Source organism: Larimichthys crocea, chromosome III, assembly GCF_000972845.2.
Source record: "Larimichthys crocea isolate SSNF chromosome III, L_crocea_2.0, whole genome shotgun sequence".
Taxonomy (NCBI): Eukaryota; Metazoa; Chordata; class Actinopteri; family Sciaenidae; genus Larimichthys; species Larimichthys crocea.
In genome coordinates, this window is record NC_040013.1 from 22106394 (window position 1) to 22134115 (window position 27722).

The 27722-nt window shown below is 41.4% G+C and overlaps 2 protein-coding genes across 7 annotated transcripts in view; one reads left to right on the top strand and one right to left on the bottom strand.

The window, feature by feature from the left end:
* Nucleotides 1-2312: 2312 nt before the first annotated feature.
* pnpt1 (polyribonucleotide nucleotidyltransferase 1) lies at nt 2313-11236 on the bottom strand. Its single transcript, XM_019253726.2, has 28 exons — nt 10958-11236; nt 9901-9961; nt 9201-9275; nt 8925-9030; nt 8779-8828; nt 8599-8662; nt 8469-8516; nt 8206-8319; nt 7921-8107; nt 7572-7623; nt 7308-7365; nt 7058-7154; nt 6854-6956; nt 6571-6641; nt 6364-6400; nt 6188-6254; nt 5982-6071; nt 5784-5837; nt 5581-5690; nt 5425-5496; nt 5247-5310; nt 5068-5151; nt 4728-4811; nt 4493-4599; nt 4320-4375; nt 4100-4178; nt 3967-4014; nt 2313-3871 (listed from the first exon to the last, which is right to left on the bottom strand). The coding sequence occupies exons 1-28, from the start codon at nt 11059-11061 to the stop codon at nt 3716-3718; spliced, it is 2298 nt and encodes a 765-aa protein (XP_019109271.2). The 5' UTR covers nt 11062-11236; the 3' UTR covers nt 2313-3715.
* An 8203-nt stretch (nt 11237-19439) lies between these two features.
* The window catches only part of ccdc88ab (coiled-coil domain containing 88Ab), a 60984-nt gene continuing 52701 nt past the window's right edge, over nt 19440-27722 (top strand). For 4 of the 6 annotated variants that reach the window (XM_019253762.2, XM_019253764.2, XM_019253763.2 and 1 more), the window contains exons 1-2: nt 19440-20176; nt 20328-20428. In XM_019253762.2, the coding sequence (XP_019109307.2) occupies nt 20114-20176; nt 20328-20428 (164 nt within the window). In that variant the 5' untranslated portion in view covers nt 19440-20113. The remainder of the gene's footprint in view (nt 20177-20327; nt 20429-27722) is intronic. The other 2 variants (XR_002041550.2, XM_019253765.2) reach the window with 1 other exon arrangement.

The window sequence follows — 27722 nt, forward strand, 5'->3', positions numbered from 1 at the left end:
GGTTAGTAACTTTGGTGGTCCTAGACTCCAGGACTCTGGCTTTTCTGCCGTCTTGGGTTGGACTTTGTGTTTTTTACTGGTATGCAACTGAATGTTGCAGGCGGGATGTACTGCTCTCCGGGATAATGTAGAAAAGAAATTCTACTTTTGCAGAGTCCGCTTTTTCCGGGGAGGGGGAGACTGGCAACTCTATTGCCTTCTTTTCTGTGGAAGCTCTAGTGGCCACTGCACTGTTCCCTACACAGACCCCTTTGGAAGATCCAGACTTGATGCTGAGGGCAGTTCAGGAGTCTCACCTGGAGGAGCACATTAAGCCTCAGTTACACAACTTGTTACGTAACAATGTGGATGTGTGTACAACCAAAGTGGGACGTACTGGGATATTGAAACATCAAATCTTTCTCACCAGTCCTGTACCCATCCGACAGAAACCCTACCGGGTCTCCCCTCCCAAACATAAGGTGATGAAGGAACTCATCGAGGACATGCTAAAGGATGATGTCATCGAACCTTCTTGTTCTGCATGGGCCTCACCTGTAGTTCTGATCCCCAAAAGAGAAGGAAAACCAAGGTTTTGTGTCGACTATCGTAAAGTGAATGAAAACACAGTTACTGATGCTTATCCCATTCCCACCATCCAGGAGATACTGGAGAGTCTCTCAGGTGCTGTTATTTTCTCTTCCCTAGACCTAAATAGTGGCTACTGGCAAGTGGAGATGGATCCAGAGGTGAGGGAAATCACAGCCTTTATCTGCCCTCATGGACTGTTCCAATTTAAAGTCATGCCATTCGGACTTAAGAATGCCCCTGCCACCTTCCAAAGGCTCATGGAGAGAGCACTGGGAGAGCTGAAGGGAGTCATCTGTTGTCTACTTGGATGACATCATCATCTTCTCTTCATCCTGGGAACAACATTCATATGATGTCCAGGCTGTCCTGGACAAACTCCAGAACGCAGGTCTGTCAGTGAACATGAAGAAAAGTAAGCTGTTCAAAACCTCTTTGAAATTCCTGGGCCATATTGTCTCTGCTACAGGAGTCCAGGTGGACCCAGACAAAATTGAGGCTGTGCAGAACTTCCCTGCACCCACTAACCCGAAAGCTCTACAAAGGTTCCTGGGCATGGCTGGGTGGTATCACTGATTCGTCCCCAACTTTTCCCAGACTGCGGGACCACTCAATGCCCTAAAGAAAAAAGGAGCAAAATTTCGCTGGTCACCTGCATGCCAAACAGCGTTCATTACACTGAAAAATCACCTGGTTAAACCACCTGTCCTGGCCCATCCAAACTTCAGTGCTCCCTTTGTGGTATACACCAACGCCAGTGAGATTGGGCTTGGGGCTGTGCTCGTCCAGAAATCCAGCTATGGAACAGAGGAAGTCCTCGCCTTTGCCAGCCGCAGTCTAAACCCTGCAGAGAAAAATTATGCTGCCACTGAGCTAGAATGCTTGGCCGTGGTGTGGGCAGTGGAGAAGTGGAGAACTTACCTGGAAGGTAGACTGTTCACGGTGGTTACCGATCATTACTCCCTTCTATGGGTGTTCAAAACCACCAAACCCAGCACACGACTCATCAGGTGGGCACTCCGGCTTCAAGAATTCACCTTCACTGTGGAATACAGAAAGGGAAAATATAACACTGTACCGGATGCCCTCTCCCGAGCTCCTACAGACTCCCTCCATACAACCGCACCTGTGTATGCTACCGTCACGTCTGCCCCTCCAAAACCATCAAAAGAGCTTCCCATCTCAATTGAGGCTCTGTGGAGGAGACAACAGGAAGATCCAGTGTCAAGTTCTATATCAACAAGTAGTAGAAACTGGACAAGACAATGATACGAACCCTGCATACATCATCATGGATGATCTCCTCTACCGGCGCGTCACCCTTTATTTATTTATGTCAGACTTGACTCTGACTGGCACTCCAGCATACTTTGTAGTTGACCTGCTACTAGATAGATAGATAGATAGATAGATAGATAGATAGATAGATAGATAGATTTATCTCAGGTCAAATTTAAAGTATGGCTCCTGTGTTATAGGTTAATTCTAATGTATGTTCAATGTATGTTTGCATACTGCTACTGGATGCTTGAATTTCCTTTAGGATCAATAACGTATCTATCTATCTATCTATCTATCTATCTATCTTGCACAATAGTAACAACCGATGGATTATAAGATGAAAATGGATTTTAAAAGGTTAATTTCTTCCCAATACATTTATGTATTAATTAATTTCAAGAACCAAATTAATCTTTTTTTCCCCAGCACTTGCCCTTCTGACCAGTAAGCCAAACAGACACACAAATTATCTACCACCTTTATTAGTCCAGATATTGAGCACCAAAAATGTCCAACAGCCTAGAAAAAACAAAACAAGAAACAAAACACTTGATGCTGTAGTATGAACTTTCTCTGGCCAAAAAGGAGATACTTATAAAAAATGTTAATGTTCCAAGTCGTATAAGATAATGCAGGGGAGTCCTTTTGTTCTTTGTAATCAGAAAACAATTTTCAGTTCACAATATGGTAGTTATTGTTGTTAAATTCAGCTAGAGGCACATTTTTACTTAAACAATTTTACAGTCTGTCAGATAAATTACCAATGGGACACCACATCCAGTATGACAGCAGTTCCTGACATTGGTATTTCCCCCATTTCCAGCGCCTCAGGGCTGGCTGTAGATCTCGTGGATGTAGGAATCATCAGCTTGATTATGAGCCCACCAGCCTAATCATCCACATATCAAACAGTCGTCTTCATGCGACTTACAACTGGTGCTGAGTTCCCCATTTTAGCCACCCAGACAGGAATCACAGACAGAGTGTTTACATCATGGTAAAATGATGAGGCGTGCTCCAGGGTGGACGGAAGATGACTTGGAAGATGTCAACATTGGTTGCTAAAAGACACCCTAGATCTCAAGGTGTCAGTTTGGATACAATTAAAAACAATTTGTCATGTCTTTATTAATTTTTTTAACACAACCATTTTTATTGTGCTGCTGTTTTTCTTCTTAATATCTCAAATTGTATTTTTAATAGTCTAAAACTAGTTTGGTTGAGTACAACCGGTTGTGAATTTTAACAATTTTAACGCAACCACTGATTCTTTTACTTACGGATGACACATCTATTGTAACATAACATAACACATGACCCTCCTCCCACTTTACTGTCCCTGTGCATATCTTGATCATCCTGGCAGCTTAGAGGACACACTGCCACAGTTGACACCAAATATGGAAGTCTCAGACCAGAGGAGGCAGGATTATCACTCATGTGGAAAAGTAAATTGCACTGTCTGTTCGGTAAGAGGGTGGAAATAAACCCTGCTTACTGCTTGATCCTGTAAATTCTAGCTGTGGTGGCTCATCTGAAAACAAGACGTCATAAAAGAGGTGCTTAAAAAAACAACACAGTTCAACTTTTTGACAACGCATGTCTCCTGCTTACAATTAGCCAAGTGTTCTTCTCAGTTTGTGCACATCCAGTGAAGCACAGTGACGGACACAGGACACTGTAGTTGATGAGCCCCAGTTCACTCCAGTGCAGGTCCATACCCACAGTGGCAGGGTAAACCTCTTTATGAACAACACCGGTTCAGTTTGTGACAAGATCCGATGCTTTTGGTTTGGTGGATTTCTCAACAGGAGTATATCAGTTTAAATCCACTTTTAATGGCAACGTCAGAGTCAGTGTTGGTGTGTCACAAATCGGTGCTGTTCGTGTGGCCGTTGCTTGAACCCATGGAGATGCTCTGTTTCTCACTTAGCGTCTTCACAACAGTTGCAGCAGGGGACTGGAGCACCTTCCGTGAAAGTCTCATTCTGCCGTCTGTTGGGTCCCGTCCAAAGTACTTGACCTGTTAGCATAAATTCAGTCACAGACAATAAGACCAGAATGTAAACACAGGGTGGCGATTTTTGGACAATACATCGTGTAGTTGTTGGCACAAACCTGAATCTGCTGTCCCACCTCAAAACCCAAAGCACTAGGATGTTTGATCTAAAAAAGAGGGAAACATGAAGGAATTACTTTCAAATCGTGAATCGTGCACAGGCAAATATTATGCAGACGGAAATGTACTGACCCGTTTGTGGTCCAGTTGTGAGTTGTGCAGCAGGACAGCACTCATGTTAGGATAAAGTTTCACCATCACACCAATGTCCCTGAAGCAAAGCAAAAATATTCAATATTTTTCATCTTGACTAATGGAAACATAAATAAAATTCAGACAACATGTTTAATCTGAGTGTTTAACTGGCATCACATACTGTTTTACAGAAAACATCGCTATTGTATGAATTTACCTGATCTCAGTGATGGTGGCTGTGTAGATTGCTCCAAACTCCAGCTGCTGTTCTTGCTGCAATGCAAAAACACAAATACACATGTACATGTGTGAACATGTTGCAAACACACATACAAACAGCTTCCCGTTCAGTTCAATGTCAGACTCTTAGTGAAAGTGGTGGACACTCACGTCATCTTTGCAGAGGTCGCCGATGAACTCTTGGGCTTCGTTCATGGCTCCTGGTGTTGGAGCGAACACAGAGAAAGTCTCCTCGTCCACCTGATTTATCGTCACGCCTTGAGAAGAAAAAAAACAAACAAATCTCCAGTTTCAACATTCTGTAAAATAAAGAACGAACTGTGCAGCAGACGGAAAAACTGCAAAACTGTACTTCATTTACAAACGGTGTCATTGAACACGTTACCCGTCTGAGCTTGTAGCCTGCGAAGGTTATATCCCCCTGGACCAACGAAGCGTGCTCGTTTGGAAACAGGCACCCGGATGTTTTCTGAAGACAGAGTAAAACTTTATCAGTACTGTTTGATATGCAGTATCATCTTAATGCCACGGCCCTTTCCGTCGTCCAGCTGTCATCCTGACTCGACCTTTAACGTCAATGCTATGTCAAGTTAAAACCCACCAAACAACAGCCAGATAATCACCCTCAGCTACCTTATCTTAGCCCCAAACAACAGAACAGAACAGATAACATGTTCAATCTGTTACAAGCATGTCATCTTCAAAATATTATGCACAAATCTTACCAACAACTGGTCCATTCTCCTTCCTAGTCGCTCTGGGTTTTGCTATACATTTGTTCATAATGCCCAAGATTTCCCTCTTTGCCACTGGAATATAATAATATTGAAAGAAAGGTCATTAAACCACCAAAAAATATGAACACACTTTATTCATTAGTGTAAAATCAGCCATTTGAGATTACCAGTGGCCTGTTGGATAGCCTCCATGACCACCTTCAGAGGCAGACCTGGGATCTTCACATCAGCCTTAAATAAAAAGGTGTGAAAAATATGGATCAAAATTCTAATTTAGTTTGCCATTTTCAAGTAGAGTGAGCCAAAAAAAAAAAGTTGATTTTAGACACTTATAAGACATAGTACCTGTAAAGCAGTGATTCCCTTGTTTGTTCCTGCCAATTTGAAGTCCATGTCTCCAAGATAATCCTCGATTCCCTGTTCAGAAAATAATAATTATCTCATCTCCGATATAACTAAGCAGAGAGACATTATAGATTATGGATTTGTATTAGTATGTACCAGAATATCAGTTAGTAATCTGTAGTCTTGGATCTCAGCTGCTTTCTCTGGGTTAGCCTTGGAGATGAGGCCGACTGCTACACCTGCCACAGCTGAAGAAATGGGCACACCTGGGAGACACAGATTTGGACATGTTATTATCATATTTTATCTTTTTATATTCTTGATAAGAGATATTATTTCATGCATTCCCACTCTGGTACCTGCATCCATTAGAGCAAGGCTGCCTCCACACGCTGAAGCCATCGAGGATGATCCTGAGATGAAAAAGGTCCAAATAGGGAGAGGAAGGAAAAGAAGAGCAATAGGCTTTCAGACGTTGTAACCCAGAGTTCCTGTATGAGACATTCTGCCAGACAATGAACACATTTCCTGTGGTCACTACTGTAAACAATACGCACCGTTTGACTCAAGCACTTCAGCAGTGACTCTGATAGTGAAAGGGAAGTCTTTAGGAATGACTGGTCTCAGAGCTTTTTCAGCCAGGGCCCCTTTAGATAAACACAAACATCAACACAAACATCCACACCCACACAGTCTTTGTCTAGAACATCCCTGACAGGAATGACACTGAATATAAGCAAAGGATGCAAATTTGAACACAAACCGTGTCCGAGCTCTCTCCTGTTGATGCCTCCCATCTTTCCAATCTCATTGGTGGCATACGGAGGGAACTGAAATTGAAAAGGCAACTTTGAGTTCACCTCGAAAACTAAAAAGGATTCTGAATGATGCGTTGAAAGATCTGTGCGAGGTTCAAAATGAAAGCAGGATTTTACTCACTTCATAATGGAGCATGAAGTTTTTGTCTTTGATACCGCTGCGGAAAGAAAATAAACAGATGGGTTGAACTGTCTTTTCAAATATTTTTAATGGTTCATTTTAGTCTGTGTGGATGATTCACGCGGAGTAAAGTAAGAGCCAACACTATTTGAACTGCTGTTTATGTAAACAGTATGAATGCGTGGTTTCAATGAGTGATCATTTTACCTCAAAGCTGTGGTGATTATGTCTGCTTTGACACTCGATTCCAGGGAATCAAATGTGACACTGCTCAGCACCTACAGGAAAAATAATCAATAAAGGAAAAATCAAGAACAAAGAACCTCAGTGGTCACCGTCCTTCGCTACTGCATTCATTGTCACGCCTACATTACTTCATCTTTCAAAATCGCACCAACCGACATCTATCCTTTCCATCAAATCTGGACACGGTCTCCTCCTAATGTAGCTTTAAGTTCAAGCTTCAGTGACCTTGCTGCTCTGTACCTACCTGTGTTTGTCCTCTCTGGAACAGAGCTGAGCCATGTAGCGGTTTAAAAAGGTCGACGTCACACGAAATGTTCCTTAAAGCAGTTAACTCCCTCCCATCGCATCTACAACGTGCAAAATCACAAAATAAGAATACAGTTTTTGGCATCAGTTCAAATGTCACTACGTGTCATGAGAATATACATTAATTTCACCGCGGACTTACCTCTTGTACTCATTAAGCACTAAATTGCGGAAGATTTCTTTGCTCACGGTGTTGAAGGATTCAATGACTTCGAAGGGCTCAGCCTGAGGGAATCTTTCTACACACGGAAGACATTGATTGACACTATTCAGCTGACAAAGAGGAACAACTGAACTGAAATATAATAAATATAAATACACGCTTGTGTGACTGGGCAACAATTTTTGAAACAGTTATCAGTTTTTTCCCATGCAATATGAAGATGCTCTACCTTTCAGGTTCTCTTCAGTTTCTAGTCGAACTTTGTTGATAGCTTCATCTCTTGAAATCTAAGAACAGATTGTGATATCACTGTTACTGTAATCTTCTGAAAAACAGAAACGCTGTCATATCACAGAAGAGAAACATCCATGACTCTGGGTGCTTTGAAGTACTTTAATCCACTGAAATAGAAACATCTATTCTCACAAAGATTGGGCCACTTAAGGCGGTAAGAGAAGATTAATGCACAGATCGCACTTTGAGTCAACTTTACCTTATCGTGTGTGTAATCAGTGAAGACAGCATAGATCTTCTCAGACGCTAATCTGCAAGGAAAAAAAAAAAGATATGCAAGTAATAACATGTCACACAATTTTGAGAAATCAAGCTCAAATCCCTTGAAGAAGGCTCAGTCTATCATCGCTGATCTTACCCAGGACCAATAGCCTTAAAATTAAATTTGTTCCTGCTGCCATCGCCCTTTTAAATAACTATATGTTGCCCTTGAATTGTATGTATTGTTTACTGTTTGTTCATTGTGACTTCTAAATACATTCCTTGTGGTTTAATGATGTTTTGATGTTATGATGCATTTCACTATTCAGTTTCATGAGTGGTCTTACTCCCGAACATGTTCGACCATGTCAGTCGGTGCTGAGAAGATCTTGACCGGGGTTCGCTTGGTGATCTTCTGTTCTCGCACCAGCTGCTGGATGGCCAGGATGATCTGCTGGGTGTGTTTGACTCCCACCTTCACCGCATGGCAAAAGTCCTGCTGCAGCACGTTCTCACCCGACGCCTCGATCATCACTGGCAGACAGATTAAACATCATTAAACAGTCCAAGGCGAGGCTAATTAATGAGCTGAAAATCTTCTGATGGAACTTTTACAGTGTTTGCCATCTTACCCACTTGACTGCTGGGGGCTCCAGCCACAATCAGGTTAAGACTACTGGAAGACATCTCTGCCCTAGTAGGGTTGATCAGCAACTCTCCATCTACTAAACCCACACGCACAGCACCTGAAAAAACATGAACACGTAGCTACATTTAAAAAAAAAAATAGTACAATTATAACCCAAGAATTTAAATAGAACAGATGGATGAAAACCAGGATTTAAGTCAATAAATGAATAAGTGAATAGGCAGAAATCTGATGTGTTGTCCTCACCGATGGGTCCATCCCAGGGGATGTCAGACAGGGCCAGAGCAGCAGAAGCTTTAATGAAAGAAAATATTGTTTTAGCTGAGGATCTTAAAAAAACAAAACTCTGTGGAAAACATGGCTGAGTTGAACTCACCTGCATTAATAGCCAACACATCTGGATCATTGACACCATCGACCGCCAGCAGGTTACAAAGGACCTTCATGAAAACACACACAAAAGTTGGAGAAACAAGACGCTGGAGACTAATCTTTGTTCAAAGAGTAAAAGATGGCAAAACTATAAATACATAAAAGTATTTCAATCTGAACTCACCTGAGTATCATAAAAGTATCCAGAAGGGAACAGCGGTCTAATTGATCTGTCTGAGCAGCAGAAACAGAAATTGTCAGTCATCAAAGAGAGAGAGAGAGATCATGAGAGATTATGTATACAAAGCAGATACATTATTATCCACTCACCGATGAGTCTGCTGGTGAGGATCTCGTTATCGGTGGTGCCCAGCTCTCGCCTTAAATAGTTAGTGGGGATTCGACCTGCAGCAGCTGCTTTCTGTCTGTAGTCCACCTGTCAATCAAAGAGGTCGAAATCATTCACTAGACAACTCAGGAATTCTTTTTCCCTTTTGCAGTGCACAAGACTAGAGAGAAATACTTCCAAACGAGCACGATGAACTCAATCACAGTCTAAAAACAAAAGCAGGTTGGAAGTTTTACTGTAACGTCAAAAGAACGTACCACAAGAGGCATGAATTGAGACGGAGAAGGTTTGGTTTTGCTCACAGCAGTCACCATCACGGAGGTCTCTCCCAGCTGCAACGAGACACACCAAGTTTAGCCCAACAGCACAATATATCTGTGTTAACTACAAGCTTTATCAAACTACAGAGGGATTACCTACAATTCATTTGTGAAATTTATAAACTATTAACTATGAATATTTACTTTTAAAGCTCCAAATCGCAAACTACAGGGCTTTCTCTGCAACATATGATGCCCTCAATCGTAAGAGGAGGAACTACAGGAGGTTATATTTTTTTCCATCGGGTGTCCACGTTTATATATCTTGCATAAAACACTGTGTTGTTTTATGAGCGCAGGGGGGAGAAGTATCTCTCAGATGCGGCTTTTGTAGTCCATTTTCTGAACTTTGTAGTTTTTAACCACAGATCACATCGATGACATCCACGGTCACATCACGATGTAACACCGCAGACGTCTTCGCCTCATGAATTCTCCCTCACATCTTTCCTTGACCTCACGACGTTTTCCGTCGAGGTCAAGGAAAAGTGGTTAGGAAAGGACTTAGCTAATTCTTTAGACTATTTGACCGTACAACATTACAGCATGGAGATGTAAACATATATGAAACATATGAAGGAGGGAGGATGTTAAGTGACTTCCAGGTACTGCCATGCACCTGTCCGGTGGGTGTTACCTGTACAACAGCAGATCCATCGGCAAATCTGGCAAACTTCCCTGAAGAGATCTCAAGTTTCCTACAAAAACAACAAGACACAGCACATCAGCAAGTGTCAAGTCTGAGATACCAACACACTCATGTTTACAATAACAGTCAGTGTTATGGGATTTTTTTAAAAGAAAAACCCTTGAATAAGGAAGACTGGATTCAAAGTATCAACGTTTAAGTTGAATTTATTATTCTTCTACAAGAAGGAGCGTTTAACAGCGCAACACACAAAAGGGGTTACAGAGAAAAGGCTTGAGGAGCTCTAACAGTTGGTTCTTATACATTCTTTTTAAAAAATGGGCTGTCTCGGACACCTCCAACCTGATACCACCTAGCGGCAGTACCGGAGGGTGGTGGCCGGTTCAAGTCCAGCATGGACCGAAAATATGGAAGGTGGACTGGTAGTTGGAGAGGTGCTGCCCATCACTCCACCATCTCTCTCTCCATATTTGCATGTCTATGATTAATAAAGTATCTCTTTCTATAATATCATAACATCCTTTTTTGGTTTTCTGCTCAGTAATGCACATTATGTTTCATATCCAAATGATCCTCCCCTAGCCTGTCTATAATTATGGTAAAATGGTAAATGGACTGTACTTCTATAGCGCCTTTTCAAAGCGCTTTACAGGACGTATCTCATTCACACACATTCACACACGGCTACCATGCAAGGTGCCAAGTACTCATAAGTTTTAGGAGCTAAGCATTCATAATTTGGGGTTCAGTATCTCCAAGGACACTTCGACATGCAGACTGGAGGAGAACCAGGGATCACAAGCCAATATAAGGGAGGTATGCGAGAAGGATACACACACACACACACACACACACACACACACACACACACAGTATAATCCTGATTTATATAACAGTCAGGTCAGCTGTGCATCTTCCAACACATCCCAGTTATGTGGAGTGACAGTGAAGGCACCAGAGCTGCACATATATACAGACACCATTGACTATGACTCGCTCGTCAACAGTTGCTGGAAGTGAATGGAGGCTGGGAAAGTCAACTCACTTCTCCCCAAGGTCCACGGCCAGCCTGCGTGGGTTGGCGTGTCTGCTGTACACGCTGTGGTGACACAGGCGGACATGGAGGCCCAGGCGCAGCAGATGCCTCATGTCTGAAAAGCGGAGAGAACAAAACTAAAGTGTCCGTGTGTCAGTCCGTGTCTTCACTCTGCAGAAACACGCGTGGGGGCTTCCATGTCAGCGCGTCACATGTACGGAATTACGTCAGCAGTGCGTCGTCTTCTGATTGGACCGGCTGAGGTGAGTGTGTAACATGAAAACTGCCCGTTATCGCACGACACACAATAGTTCCGCTTTAGTTGCATTTAAATACAGAGCTACACACCCTGTCCATTAATAACCAACATAAATAACCAACATTAATAACCAAACTTTGTTAGAGATTAAAGAATGTTTTCCTGTCTCTCTCAAAAGAAAACACATGTTAAAGGAATACTCCTTTAATACCAAGAGAATTAGATGTAAATGTCTTAGTTTTCCTATCTCTCCTAAAGCGAAAGACTGCAAAACAATAAATGACATTTATCCTTGCGAATTTTTAAGACTTGTTATATTTAATTTGGACTGTAATGAATGTGCTTTTTGTAAAACAGAAGTAGAAACACTTGAGCATTAAATGTTCTCTTGCAATCTATCTGACTTGTTTTGAAAAGACTTCAAACATTGGTTAATCTATGATAATAAATATAGATGTGCCGCCCCTGACTTACAATAATGTGAGATTTGGGTTCATACAGGAAACTAGAATATAACATAAATAATTTGGTTATACTCGCCAAATACTTTCTACACAAATGTACATTCTCAAGAAATACCCCACGTTTCAAGATTTTTACTTTTATTATTCAAAACTTATGAAATCAACAAAAGCTCTATTGCTGTATGACAGTTTATCAGCTTTTACTTTTGACTGATCCCCTATAAGATTTTTTTCTTTCTTTCCATTGCTTTACTTTGTTATTGTTGTTCTGTTTATACCCCATTGTTCTTGAATGTAAGAAATGCTACGCTCAGTTCTGAAAACAACAACTTTTGTAATTGTATTTGAATATGCTTATTTGTATTGTATTTTGCAATAAAGTTAAAAAAAACAAACAAGGTGACACAGTAATGTATAAAGGTAATAATGATTTAAAAACAGTTAACATATTAACATACTGTCACAGTACTCAGTACAGATTTTTTTGTTTTCTTTTTCAGTAAAAATTATCTATTACTTTTTTGTTGTTGTTATCAAACATTTAACGTTTTTTCATTTATTTTCATATCAGGGGTGTCCAAAGTACAGTCAGGGGGTTCCAATCACGGCCCACGGTCAGATTTCATGCGGCCCGAAGCTTCATTTTTATAATATATTATTGTTTATTGCCTGCTAGGATTGTGTATAACTGGAAGATTTGGCTTTTTTTGGTTGACATAACGAAGCATTTGAACCTTTACAGATATAACTGCTGGTGTACAGTCCATTTACCATTTAACCTGTTATATGTACAAGCAATATAACTCTGCCAATTTTAAAACAACAATGTCTCTCAAAGTAGATTGACATAAGACTCAAATATGCAATTTAAAGTCTTCACCTCTAGGTGTCAGGATTGTCTCACAAAGCTCATCTTTTAGCCATTTGTGCCACTGTTTTCATTAATTTTACATTTCTGAATCAGAATCAGAACAACTTTTACTGGCTATGTATGTTTATACATACAAGGAATTTGGTTTGGCACATGCACATACACAAATATAGACATACATACAGCAAAATGAAGGACAACGACCTCAAACATAACATAAACATTAAACTATTTACAGATATAAATACACACACATACATATGCATGCACAGTGCATGACATAAGCAGACATGACAGTATATACAGCATGCATACCTTGTATAATATATGAATGATGATATTTAAAACAAAACTGTACAACAGTGAGAATAAATAATTTACAGGTACAATGGATGTTTGAGACACGATTGTTACTGATTGTTCCTGACATCAAGGACAAGTCAGAGAAAATGCTGAGTGTTTCTGAGGATCACTGTGTGTGCAGAGTTTATTTGTCTGTCAGCACATCAGACACAGTCGGTAAAGCGCTGACCTTGCTTGCTCATAGGACCAGAAGTTAGCTTACCAGCCAGAGACAGCCCTGCAGTCATCCAGCGAGCCAGCTCACTAACAGTGGGGCTGCTGCAGTTGTTATGGCAACAGATGAGTGCTAACACTCTGTGGATTACTTTCACGCATGCACACACTTGCACGCACACAAACACTTGCACACACTCCAGCTAATTGCAGGGAGGAATAGCAGGGTTTCACACAAGTTCACACACACACACCGAAAAACAGAAACACACATTCCCAGTTATTACCAGGATTCCTATAGTATTATCTTGTTTCCATGGCTCCGGGACACATTGAGATCTCATTATTACCAAGCAGAGCCATGGAGTATTAGTGCGTAATGGACCAGTCAGTGTTTTGTGGTAGACTACAAGGATCATAAACAGCTCAGTGGAGGATTCTGTGTCTTGGAGTGGTTTCACTTTTCAGAGAATCTCCTCATGTAAATGTTCATCGACCAATCTAGAAATCAATTGGTTATCTGTCGACTATCTGTCTATACATCAATACATTGTTAAACCCTCATCTAGTCATCTTACAGTGAGAGATCTCTGTGACTCTTGAAATTAATTGCACCATACTGTGTAAAGAGACAAGACATCAGTGTGATTTGATTGATCAATGCCTGTGGTGAAAACAGGCCAACAACCAGGACACACTACAGATCAGTAAATGAAATCAGAATCAGAATCAAGTTTATTGCCAAGTAGGTTTGCACTTACAAGGAATTCGACTTGGTGTAATTGGTGCAGAATAAACATTAAGTAGAAAGAAAAATATAAGAAATATGATAAATAATACTTGTCTTTCTTAATTTTAATCTAATCAAACTGATGGACCATGTTTAGGAATGATGTCAAAGGTCTCTCCCTGTGTGTGTGTGTTTCTGACTTTGGCTACATCCAAGAACATTTTTTCAGGCTAAAGATCGGTTCAAGACAAAAGCCATGTCCTCACATCGGAAAAAGCTGATTTTAGATTAAGCTAAGATTAGGGTAAGTCTCCAGGAAATGAATATAAATCTATGTAATGTCCCCAAATATAATCTAAGTAGATCAGACTCAAGAGGTTTAAGTGCCTTCTGGTTTTCATGCTGCAGTGTTTCAGGATGTAACAACAGGACAGCCTGCATGAGCGCTGAACTGATCTCATGTTACACATGCATGAACACGCATGCAGATTTCACAGGATTTTCCACAGGGGTGATAACTGAGATTTTACTGGGTCCTTGGCAACCAGACGTGGCTCTGTCTTTAGAGGGATCATCCTAAACCTCCAGTGACGGCTTTCACTGAGTGGAAATCTGTGACGCATATTTTTTTGTAATTCATTTTTGCACAATTGCGGTGTTGATGTTTCCCAATTTCATCAGCAGTGATATACAAATGATCTGCAGTCATCCCTTTCTGTGGATGAAATACATTTTACCTGTCTGTCACTGGAAAGACAGTAATTTGATCCACCCTCCTCAGACTACTGTGGACATGCATAATCTTGAAGGAACCACCGTTTAGACAGCTCACAGTGACTCGAATTGGCGAGGATGATTTCCTTTGTCACAAGCGTGCTAATAAGATTATGGCGCGTGGCAAAGTTCCATGTGACGTGGCTCCACTCTTTCAGAATGAAGTAGAGAAGAATGGCTCGTGGAACAGCTTGTTGGTTAGGCAGTGCCACATACAAGTGCATTCACATTTAATTTCTTGGATGACAGTTTTTAATTTGGGGGGGTTGAAATTAAATGAATTAAATGTCATTTCCCTCATTAAAGAATTTATCCAGAGGCCATCATGTGTCTGTTATGCTACATCAGATATGATACATCAGCTTTCTAATCACATACAGTTCAATAGCAGGTTAGCTTTGTCAGTACAAAGCTCCCATGATAAAATAACCTCACACGATCAGTCAAACGATTGGTGCAGATTATAAAACTCTCATTGTGTGTGTGTGTAGACTGTCTGTATATGAATGATGAGTCGTAGATGAGTGGTTAAGTGTCTAAGCCTCAATGATACATGCACAACAAGCAGGCTGGTGCTGTGCTAATCAATCAAATCAGAGTCAATGATTAATGAAGAATATGGATGAAATATGACATAACAATGCAGTTAAACCGTTACCAGATAACAAGAGAGTGAACAACTCTTGTGTTTAAAAACATGAAAAAAAGATTTCAGCAGCGAGAAAATAAAATCAATAAAACAAACCTAAAACTGAATAAATGTTTAGATTTTTGTCTCACAGTAGAGATTTTCATAAAAACACAACGATTCAAATATCTAACATTTGTTTCATTACAACTCTCACCCCTTCATTCCTAAATATTGGCTCCCTGCTGTGTTGTTGATCTAAAAAGCCTCTCAAGACGAAGGGCAGATAGTGATTTAAAGCCTTGTGGCCTGGACTGCAAAGAGCTGATTACTCTGTGGTCTCAAGCCATGAATTCAAAGGGTTCATTAAGTCTCATCTTGGGAACCTCAGACTTTGCTCAAGACAAACCCTAAATATGATGTGCACAATATTAAAATCCACGATAAACATGTTTAGAGCTGGTAAAATATGATTAATAAACAAGTCTTCATCTATATGCCAGAAGTTAAAGTCTTTACTCTTTGAGGCCCGACTACAGCTCAGTGTTTAAAATGGGAGAAAAGAGAAGATGAAGATATAAAACAGTAATCTATCTCTTGGTCTCTATGAAAGAAAACATTTATTTAATCTCTCTGAGTAAAAGGATGCATTTTATAATAGATCCACAGAATACAAATGGGACACACACTCATCTTTATTGCCTGTAATGTTATTCAAGGCTTTGCCTCTGCCACAGGGGTCTCAATCATTCGAGATTTGAATGTTCGACATTGATTTCCCATAGTAGCGCTGCAGGCTGGAGACAGAGACAGAGTAGATGGTCAGAGTGACCTCCACTGTGAAGACAGAGGTCGGACATTTCAGATGATTTAGTTTGTCAAGGAAACGGGAGCGATGTTTGATGATCTGTGTGCAGCTGCTTCCATGAGGATATGTTATTATTGGTGATTTTTATATGTTTGTGTACTGCCCTGGGTCTTGGGGGAAACTAACAACAGAACAACACACCCAGAAAACAATAATGTGAGAATTTATTAGATTTTCTACTGGCTTGTGTAAGGATGGTAACGTTTTGTCCAAAGCAAGACTTCTGTACAGCTACTGACCAGATTACCATTTAATTTATCACGTGAAACAATGATACCTTGAGTATAATTACCAATGATTTTGGTCATTTTGTCAAGCAACAATATCCAGATTGCCATGAAATTTGAATATGAATATTCATTGTCCCCAAAGGATGAACCGCAATGTTTGTAATGTCTCATTTGACCTTGTGTGGTCAACGGAAGTTTATTAAATGTGTCACATACTTGTGAATGTGGTCTACTGAATGAGCCTGAAGGATCTGAACTCATCATGAACCAAAAGTTAACTACATTGTTCATCTACTGTGGTGTCACATGACCTTATCAGGGGGAGTAAATACAGGTTATATGGTTCATGACAGAGGAAATGGTAAATTCTGCCCAGCATTAGTCAGATCACCCTGCATTCAAGCCGGCATGAAATCAGCACAATACAAAATGTTTGTGGTGACTTGTAAATTCCAGTGAAATAACTAACAGGAAACTGCAGTCATCTAAAGAAGACAGAAAGAGAATTTTATCTGGGAAAGGCTCTGCAAGGTCATGCGGTTGTTCTGAGAAATAATTTATTTTTCCTGTTGTGGATTTCAGAGCAGCGCTGCTTCGTGGTCGGTGGATTCCTTCGTCCCAGGGTTAGATTAATACAAACTTGAGGAAACATTTCCATGTGTACACTAGTTCTGTGGAGGCTGAGCCAAAAGAGGCGGTCGGGTGGGTTTCACTGGATAGTTTTGCTTGCTTTTACTGCTGAGTGAGTGTGTGAGGAATGCTGCTGTGGGTCTGTACAATTACTGAGTCATTAGGTGGAGGTGGATGCTGCTTTGTGACAAAACATCTTAAAAAGCATCATGAATAATAGATGTTGATGAAACAGGCAGGAGCACCCTGTTCAACCCAAGGTTAATGAATCCCTCACTAATGCAAATAAATGCTAACACACACACACACAGTAACAAACACACCGAGCTATACAAAATATCCATCTAATCCTCCACAGTAATTGAGCAGAACATAATTGTGTTCAGGCTACTGTGTGGGTAAGCAGGCGCTACACGAGCCATGAAAGGTTTTCATTATCTACGTCAGTGTTTAATCGTCTTCTGGGGTGATAGGGTTTGTAGAGATCTGTGTGGGTTGCCTCAGAAAATGGCAACTACATTTGATTTGAGTAGATTCTGGAGTAAATTCCCCTTTTTATTTCATTAGGATTAGATAAACTTTATTGATTTCCAGGGAGAAGATTGAATCGTTGTGGGGAGCAATGAGCAGGGGTATGATTAGAGAACAAGGTGAAAAGGGTCTTTTTCCAATCCGCTTCTTACTCAAGCAACAGTTTCTTAAAAGAACACAACATTTTCTGCTGATATTGAACAGTTTTGGGTACTTTTTATAGTTTCATCTATGTTCTTCTCAGTAATTTGAATTGGTTGAGCTCAGTGCTTATGTTTTCCTCTGGTCTGGTATGATCAGTATTCTCTGGTGGCTAATGTGAGCTAATACCAACAAACCTTAGATATATATTGCTAAGTGACAAACATCAAACATTACATCGATTTAAGAGTTGAAACTAGAAGCTTTCAGGTTGATTAATTAAACAAAAAACAGGTAAATCGATGCACTGGTGCTCATTTTCAATACACAAAACATTTCTACAAAAACAAGTATCTTTCTGACGCATCACACATTTGGTTTCAAGAAAGTCTCCAAATAATACGTTTGCAGCACAGACATTACAAAAAATACAGCATGCATTGTTTTTATTTTCCACATCCTATAACCTCCTGACGTGAACTCGCTGAGTTTACATCCCTCTTGTCAAACATGCTTTGCCGAAAACAAGCCACGACAGGTCTGTTCAGGATCTCTTACTGTATAGCCCCAAGCTGAAGCACTAACCACAGCGTCCGTTACTCTAAATGCAAATGAGAGGCTTATCCAGTAGAGCTGCTGCTGAAAGTTTTAGGAAAACATACAATAATCCATTCATTCCCGGTTTCCGAGAAGTGACCCAGGTACCCATTTCCCAAATCAATGATTGCGTTTTAATAGGCTGTTTGGCCACATAGCCTCTGCTGCCTCTTCACACCCACAGAACCATTCATCAGTTGTTGATTAGGTGTCTCCTACCTACCTCTGTAATGAATGATTGCTGGTCTGCACTTCTCATTCAGTCATTACCAGGCTGCTGATACAGCTAAAAGAAAAAAATGCGTGTTTAGAATAACCGGTTGTTGGTATAAACTGAAGTTCATCGTGCATTTCTTGCTTCAGAATTGTGGTCAATACCTGCATATATCACAGTAAGCCCCTCGCTACAGATGTATAGATCTATAAATGCATTAACTTGGCTTTTATTTTGAAGCTTTGGTATGTTGGCATAGTTTCAAAACATCCACATCTTTTTTCAGGAGATAGAGCTGCAACTGATTATTTTCACACAATTAACCCTTCAGTTATTATTTTATGCAAGGAAATGATGAAACATGTTAGATAGCATCTCAAAATGTTTAGTTTTGTCCGGCCTTTACCCTCCAAAATTAGTTTACAGTGATATGAAACAGCAAATCTACATCAGAGAAGCATAGAATTTAGGCAAATTACATCAATTATTAATCAGTTATCAGAATAGTTGCCTAGTGTCAATGCAAACCTGCGGAAATGTATTCTTGATGCTTGGATAAAGCTCACACACTGATTATTTACAGTATTTTCTTTGTACATTACCCACCAGGTGTCAGTAGCCTACTTCCCTTGCTGCTCTAATGTGCTATGTGCTACAAATGCAAACAAAAAGGTGTGCATGAATTTCCAGTATTTCTATTTGTAAAGTAAAATAAGCAAAAAAAATGTTGCTAGAGCCATTGCATATAAATTATCACCCTAACCCTAACCCAACACTAAAGCTGTACCCCATCCTATTTATAGCTGCATGCATCCTTTTTATAACCTTTGTTTCTTTCCATCACTTCAGATATTTTAATTTAAGATAGACAAATGTTTTCTGCAGAACCATTATTAGCACTGAGGCACTGACCAAAGCAAAAGATGCTTTTGGTCAATGCCCTATTTTTCTTTGAGCACACGGGAGGCGGAGGGAGATGCACAGGAGTAGACAGAGAGAGAGAGAGAGAGAGAGAGAGAGAGAGAGAGAGAGGAGGCGGTACTAAGTGTCCTCCAGTCATCCTCTCAGCTCCCTCTGTTCATTAGTATGCCGCATTTGAACGGAGACAGACAGGAGAGCACAAGTAACCGGTCAGAAATGACTTCACAATTAATATGAGGAATTATAAACCGACCATTTGAGAAGAAAGGACTATTAAACCTCTGGATTTTTTTCTTCTTCTTCTTCCCGCACTGGATATTTTCTTACAATTAGTCGCCTCGGAGGAATATTTCCATTTAACGTTTGATTCCAGACAGTAGCGCTCCTTTCTCTCTCTCTCTGTCTCCACCGAGCATAAACCATACCTGGCACAGGTCTCATGTAATCTGTCGGACGCTAAAATAGATTTTTTTTCTCCTTTTTAAAAAAAAAAATGTAATCCCTCATCCTTCCTGTAAGGTAGCCAAGCCCAGTCGTTGGCATCTGAAACAGCTGGGTCGTCTCGACAAGATTGAGGATTATATATTTATATATATATTTTTTTTTTGCCCAACCTCGGACGTGCTTTATCCAAAATGAGCGTCGTTTTAATTGAATCAAACACATGAGTGGAGCCTAAACAAATACATCTGTCTCCCAAAGGAGCGCACTTTCTTTTTTCCTCCCTCCCTCCTCCTTGACTGCTGAATTTAACGGCGCCAGTTGTCCTGGAAAAAGAAAAAAAAAGAAATATGGAAAGCGAGGTTTTCACCCCTTTGCTGGAGCAGTTCATGCTCACGCCTCTGGTCTGCTGGGTAAGCTCTCCCCCCTCCCTAATTAACTCTTCAAATGTGTCTTTAAGATCACTAATTAAACACTCCCCCCCCTTACCCCTGCACTGTGAAAGCTTTCAAGTGTTTATTGATTATCTTAACACCTATTTGGCATTGTCTCATTTGTTTTCAGGTGAAGACAGTCGGGCAGCCGACAGTGACCGATGGCACCACATTATCGGAATATATTGAATTAGTGGATGGGATTTACCTGAATGAGATCATGCTTGAGATGTAAGTAATTTGACATGAATTCACAAATGTCTCCTGCACCACATTATTGTAAGAAATGCAGACATTTGCTTGGGACCTCAAACGCACCATAGATGTAGATATAAACCTATATAAGTGTGTATATATATATTCAGCTTGCTCTAAGACTCTATCCATCTCTTGAAATTGTCTGCTGAAGTGAATGTAGGCTAAGCACAAAGGGACCTAGTATTGGGGGCAATGATGGGTCACACTGTCAGAAATCTTTGCAGACAGTTATTGTTAGGATCCCTTGGTGCAAGGGAGCTAAGGAGCAAAGCAGCTCCCCAACTTCCCAGTTGCTCTGTTTTTTCAGTCACCCTACACTGTCATCTGCAGCAGACTGGAGGACACCCCCCTACCCCCCCTCAACCCTCCTCCACCGCTGCCGCCGCCCCTGGAAAGCTACAGTGCTCACGTTTCCCGCTGTGCTGCAGATTAAACCAGAAATAGTAGCCTTAAGCGGAGTAGCAGCGCAGAATCTGGATGCACATTACACAGCAATGCAGGTCTGTCATTAATGTAGCAGGCCAGCACAGGCGCACGTTTGTTTGTTTCTTCTTCAATTAAAAGGGAAGTGGATGCTTTGGCAGATCTCTGGGTGGTAAGAGAGGGTGGATGCTGGAGAAGATGAGGCATTAGATGTCAAATCCGTCCCGTCTTTCCAGTCACCTCCTAACATGTAGCCTGCCAGAACACCGCTTCCCATTCCCTTTGTCTGGCTCAAATGCTGCAACTTCCTGCTTGCAGGGGCCGTTTTTTTTTCATATTTTCCACTTATGCCACACTCCACACTGTCAGCAGTTACTCCTCCTGTTTGCATGTCAAAGGAGAGCTCGACCAAGCCTGCTCCCAGTGGAATTGATTTTCGCTTCACGAGAGATTATGTGTTGCGGTTTCACAGGGCAACTTTTGTGTCACCTCGCTTCAGTGCCTCTTATTCCAAGGTTAGATTGGCAGAATTGTCTAAGTAAGGGGACGCCTATCTTCTACACCTCAGTACTCTGTGTGAATTGTTTTAAGAAGGGTTAAGCTGTAGCTGCGTTGCATTAGGAGCTGATTAACCCCGACTGGCTGTCTCTCGTCTCTGCTTGCTGTCCACTTCCTCCTCGTCCAGTGTCCTCGACCTCCTGCTGCTCTGCTGCATCCCTCTACTCAGATGCCTATCTTCAGATTTCATCTACCAGTTCCACCTCCTGTTCCCATGCTTATTTTTCCTCCTCCTCCTCCTCCAGGCTGCATCTACACTCTTAAATCAGAAAGGTGTTAAGTGAAGCCATTGCAGGTTCAGTTGGACAGGGGCGTCTTTCCTCTTCCACAAAAAAAACGTTGAGCACGTCAGCAGTATTTTTAGAGCATTTTCCCCTCTGGGACTTTGTATAGTGGAAAGCAACTGGAAAGGATATTTGAGGGGGAAGGGAGTCAGAAAAATGATTTACCAAAATGGTCAAGCATGACAGGGAACATGTGCAAAGAAAGAAGCAAGAGGGTGACATTCAAAACTCCAGGTTGCAGAGCCACATGGCAACTCCACAGCTCCACATATTAAGACTGAGATGTTTGACTGGGTACTAAGTAGGATTTCTATCTGCAAATAAATGGAATGAGCTGGACAGGAATTTTTTTTTCTGTGGTCTCTCGAGTGCTCCTGTAGAGAGAAGCCAGTGTAGAACTGAAATTAATTGTGACTGGCTTAGCGATTGCCTGACAGGATGTTAAAGATTGCCAGTCACAGTCAGCTCTGTGTGTTTTTTATATGTGTGTGTGTGTGTGTCTGCTTTTTCTGCAGGGCTTCTGTGTCTGCGTGGGAGTATGTGTATCTGTGCGCTTTTTCTTTTTTTTTTGCTGTGCATTTTGTTTTGGACTTAGGCAGCTGTTGGTAGTCGTCTTGCTCAGTCGCCCTCCCACAAAGAAAGCCTACAGTATTGGTCAGATGTTATGTTGGTGAGACTGCTCTTTGTCTGCCTCTCCCACTTTACCAGCACTGTGTGGTGGTCACCTCCAGTGACAGCAGACTCCGCTAACTAAAATAGACTTCTATCACAGACTAAAATGTATGCTACGGCTCATGCATTTAAACTTTGCAGCTGTTTAGGGCAATTTTTGGATGATGGCACCCAATCAATGAGTTCATTCAATATTGAAATACAGACATTTAGTTGAAACAGGGTGCATCATGGAAAGTTGCTGCATGTTGACTGTAAGAATGGGTGTTTTATTAATTCTTCTCTAACTCCCTGTTACTCATTAAAAGTAGCTTAGAGACCACAGGTGAGTTTTCCTCTCTAAAGACCTGCAGGCTCTCATGTCTGCATTCGGTTTTCTTCTCACCCACTCTGTTCTGACAGTTCGAAATACATTACAGTGAGTGTTAGTTGTCGTCGCGCTGCGTGCGTGCGATTGATCCAGTCCTGCTTAAAAAAGGCCGCGCTGGTGTTGGCCTCCAGCCAGTAACTGCTGTTTACTCTGACAAAACACTGAAAACTCAGAAGGCAAGATACATACTTGGATGGTGGAATGGATGATAAAACCCCATAGACGTACACACACGTACACAAAATCTAGTCAAACATGGCTTAAATAATCTTAACAACCTCGCGCTAAGGCTGGAGAAACTCGAGCTTTCAACATTTTCACTGGTGATGTCAGCTGTTGTAGTCAAGGCTGTGGCGTTGCTGTGTGAATGTCTCTGTGTGTTTCCTGTAGATGTGGTAGACAGGCTGGCAGCAGTTGTCATCGGGAAGGCATGGGAGAGCATAGAGAGGGAGAAGAAGAGACCCCGGGATTATCTAACGGTTTGCTGTCACCCAGATGGCACCACGTCCCCTCCCCCCCCGGCCCTCATGTGACTGACATTACCTAGCCAATTAGATCGCCTCCTCGGTGCTGTCAAACCAATTAGTTTTCCCGCTCGGGGAGAGGGGGTCAATCAAATTTTTGTCAGAGTGACAACTGTCCAGTTGAATTCTCCGTTTTCCTGCCAATGCTGCCGACTCGTGCTGGCTCGTTGGCCTATTCGGTGAACCGGTCAGTCTGTCCTCTATGGGCGGCTGGGGCCGAGCTATGTGAGGGGAGTGGCGCTTGCAAGAATAATAATAATGAAAAAAAAGAGGGTCATGTCTCCTACTTGATATTTTTTTGATTACTTGATTTGTCATATTGACTGGCACAAAGAATTTATGTTTTTTAAAAGCTGCTTCAACCCTGTTGAAATGGTCGTTTGCTAGTTTGGGTGAAAGTGCAAATACAGGGAGGTAAAAACACGTGGATTATGAAAAGAATGCGTTGTACAGGTTAATGTTTTTGCTGGCTTGAGTATTCAGACAGATCCGTGCATGTCCATAAATTTGTCTGCATGGCTGCACGGATAGGAGTGAGAGTACAAATCATGTGGACGTAACTTTCACCTTCCAAGTGTTTTCAATAATATGCAGACGAGGGTGCTTGCCAGTGATTGTTCATCATAAAGAAGTAAACCCGTGGATCTAATAATAGTGAATACATACATGTTACAGTAAATACACCCTGTAGACCCACAGGATGTAGTCCTCACTACGCCTGTCATCACTTCCTTTCATAACAGACATCATACATACAAAAACACACTCAACACTTGGCCAATGAGCTTTGGAGAAGAGTCTGAATGACGTGTGTTGGTTTAAGCCCCAGACCCAGTTGGCCTTTTGTTAAAAAAACTTTCTTTTGTTGTCGAATATCAGCTGAATCATTTGATTCTATCTTTAATTTTTACACATAAACATAGAGGTTACATTGTGCTCATGCTATTCTTTTTATGGCTTTGTTTCTCTAGTCGAATATTCTGAGGTTGGACAACCATCTGGCAATGTTTAATTATTACAGGCAGAAAAATCTAGATCTAGAAAAGGCCACATACAAAGAAACATGAGTCAGCACAGTTTTTTATTTTTTTTTTATTCAATCGTATCAATCATCTTCTACTTTGAGCAAGTGAAGACTCCGTATCCTTAAAGAAAAAACATGTTTAAACAGCCATTTCAGACCTAATCAAGCATAAGACAAGATTGAGCTTAATGATGAAATGATGTAAGATCTTTGATGTGTCATTTACACTTTTGAATCACCACTGATTAAAGCGTTTAATGGGCACGGAACATCTTTGCCTCCATGCACAAATAGTTTTCATGAAATGAATTAAATTATCCATAAAACTAGAAAATAATCGTCAGATTCGACAATGAAAATATATTCCATGCAACACCATAGCCTCCTCTCTCGCCTCTCTATCAATGCACATGTCTGCCTCTTTCTGTCATCCCTCATCATGTCTGAACGCCTACTGTGTACCTCCTGCTTTTTTCCCCTCTCTCTCCCATCCCTCTTTTTCTTCTTCATCTCTGTGTCTCCTTTTTTGTCCATGCCACACCTCTCCTGCTCTCTATCCCCTTTCTCCCCTCTGTTTTCTTTGAGCAGCATGTTGAAGCCTTTGTTGGCTTTCTTTAGGGCTAGTTACAGCAGACATAGTTGGGATTCCAGCTGGACGACAGAGAGGAGGCAGACAGTGCTGCCGCTGGGTTGTCAGTCTTTTTCGCTTCTCTCACTGCTGCTTGCCTCTGCTGTGAACTTCGGGGTCCGCTTCCTTTCACCTTGAATTGGACATTATTCTGGCATCTCTCGTAGTCTTCTTTGTGCCATGCCATGCTCTCTGTGTGTCTGTCTAGCAGGAGGATGTGTGTCGAGTCAGACAGGAAACAGCAGCTGTGACCTTGAGAAGACAAAAACTTTAACAAGGCCGTGTTAATGTGAGGCACTCAAAATCCCACAACCAAGGACTTGAAACCCCGCAGGGACCATGTTAGGATTTTAGATTCAGCCCTCAGAGTCAATCTAATTTACAGTGGTCAGCATTTAAACCAATGTGTTCTTGGGGTTAATTGGAATTTCTAACCTGTCGATTGTGTGTTTTATGAATTATTTTTGTATTTTTGTACCTCAACCTAAAAGAAAGAGATGTGAGAGATAGATGTTTATTTCCCTTTTTTTTACTGTGTCAGTTTGCTGCTGTTCTGCTGTGAATGCAAACTCAACACTTCCTCCATGTGTTTCATGTTACAGGCCCTTCAGTTGCTCAGGGGATATGATCCTTTCTGTTCTCTTGAAGACTTTAGCTGTGAAACATCTGCAGGAAAGTGTCGAGTCTCATTAAAAGCAGCTTTACATTGAGAATCAACAGCACAGTATAAATGATCAGAGACAAAGTTCAACTTTTCTGTTGAAAAAGAGGAACTGACTCAGAGCAGCTGGGTAGTGAGTATGGCATGATTATGTTGTTGTGCTGAAGGAATTGTACACCGTGCTGGATTTGCTTTGTGAGCCACAAACATTACAACACCAGTGATTTTTCCCTATTATCTCAGACATTGAATAAGATTTTTTCAGTTGTGCCATAGGAGGTTAATTCATTCAACCATTGTCTCTGCAATGGAGGAAACTCTGATTTCCAATTCTACAAAATGGGGATTTCAATGTTTTATGGACAAGGAAATGCATCAGATCACATCTTTGGCTTGGCTGGAATGAGTTTAGTTGCGGTCCCTATGGCTACAGTGACCGAGAAGAGGAATGGGAAGAGGCCCTGTGGAAACAGAAAGACAAAGACAGGAGAGAAACAAGTCCATGGAAAGCCAAGACAAGGAAATAGGGTGACGAGAAGCACATACCAGTGGTCAGATCCTCACTGTTGTGTTAATGTACTACAGTTCCCATGGGAAAAGGGTGCAGAGTGAGAAAATAGGATGTAGTTATATTGAGCATTAGGCTTGATGCTGTTGATGCTGAGTACCCAGTGTATCACAACTAGTATTTTTTATGTGGTGTGTTAATATAATATGCATTTGCCGTCTTAATTTGAAAGTAACATATGAAAGTCATCACTTCTTTCTTCACCAGTCTTAGCTTGTTTGTGCTCACAAGCTTCCATTTGGAAAGTCGGTCAGCGTGTTAACAAACACTCCAGTATAACAAGATTTCCTCATAACAAGATTAAGGCAGAGTTACAATTATTGCAGCTGTCGTGGAAACATTCAAACAAAGTTAATTTGCTGGTTTTACGATTGCATTCTGATTGAGCACTCTAAATTTGACTCACAAAGCAAGCAGCATTACTGGTTACTCTCTTGAATTACTCTTGCCTTGTATGCACCATTGTCTGTCTGGTTCTTGATCAGGTGCGTGTCACTGAGTGATGTGCTTAGGTTAGTTGTGTTTTGACAAGGTGTGTAAATGGTTTAACGTTTGACTTTGATCTGGATAACTGAGTGAGAGTGCTTATAGTAAAGTCACACTGAGGACAAACCGGTTTAAAGTCAGACACCAGTCTCAACGCTGGATCCTGTCTGAATGCGGCCTTACGCTGTAATGTCATCTGGAAAACTGCCCAACCTCACAGACATAGAGGCACGGTTGATTGTTTTATCCTGTGTAGTGCATTACTGTGGATGACCCCACCGTGCCTTCCAAGACAAATGGCATGACTAGACAACACAAGGACAGAGCGCTCTTCCATGCACAACTAAACAGCAAAGCAAAGAGGAACGTTGTTGTTGCCCCGAGGTGGGACAGTGAAACAGAGAAAAGGTCACAGCCGCTTTTTCATTGTTTTTTTGTTTTTTTATTAACTCAAGACAGCCACTATCATGCACACTGCTTCAGACGCCGTTATTTGTTTACATTCTTCTTTCCGGAAGTCGGTCCATAGCATTTCCTGTCCAGTGACATCAGTCATGTCATGAAAGATGACACCCTACGACTCTCGTTTGTCCAATCTGAAACAGTGACCTTTGTAACAAGCGTAGTACTATGAATCTGGCATACTGAACAGAATGAACCAGAACTGAACTGTTAACCTTAGTGTGGCTGCTAATACTACTGTAGCTTCCTGTGTGGTGGTGGAGTGTGTGTGTGTGTGTGTGTGTGTGTGTGTGTCTCACAAACACACACACACACTCCCCCGCTGTGTTTGGACAGTCCAGCTAATAAGCTGTATGCCTAACACGTGGCCAAATGTAGCCTGCATTTTCTCTTTTGTGTGGGTGTGTGTGTGTATGAGTATGTGCCTGACTGCCCATGCGGACTGTAATGTAGCCTGTCGTATATAGGTTAACACTACTCCCCAACTTACCCAGCCAATCGAAAGGCAGGAGATGAGAGGAGAAAGCCCAGTGGCCCCCTGGGCTCTAGAGCATAGCTGTGCTTATTAACAGCACCGACGGACCGGCTTATTGACTGGCCGTCTGGC

What these genes read in the sequence shown, in the direction of transcription:
- pnpt1 (XM_019253726.2), bottom strand. Translation starts at nt 11,061, where the DNA reads ATGAGGCATCTGCTGCGCCTGGGCCTCCATGTCCGCCTGTGTCACCAC. An exon ending in CCCCTGGGATGGACCCATCG is followed by an intron (nt 8,320 to 8,468) that starts GTGAGGACAACA and finishes ATGTTTTTTCAG; the next exon opens with GTGCTGTGCGTGTGGGTTTA. An exon ending in TGAAGTGCTTGAGTCAAACG is followed by an intron (nt 5,838 to 5,981) that starts GTGCGTATTGTT and finishes TTTTCATCTCAG; the next exon opens with GATCATCCTCGATGGCTTCA.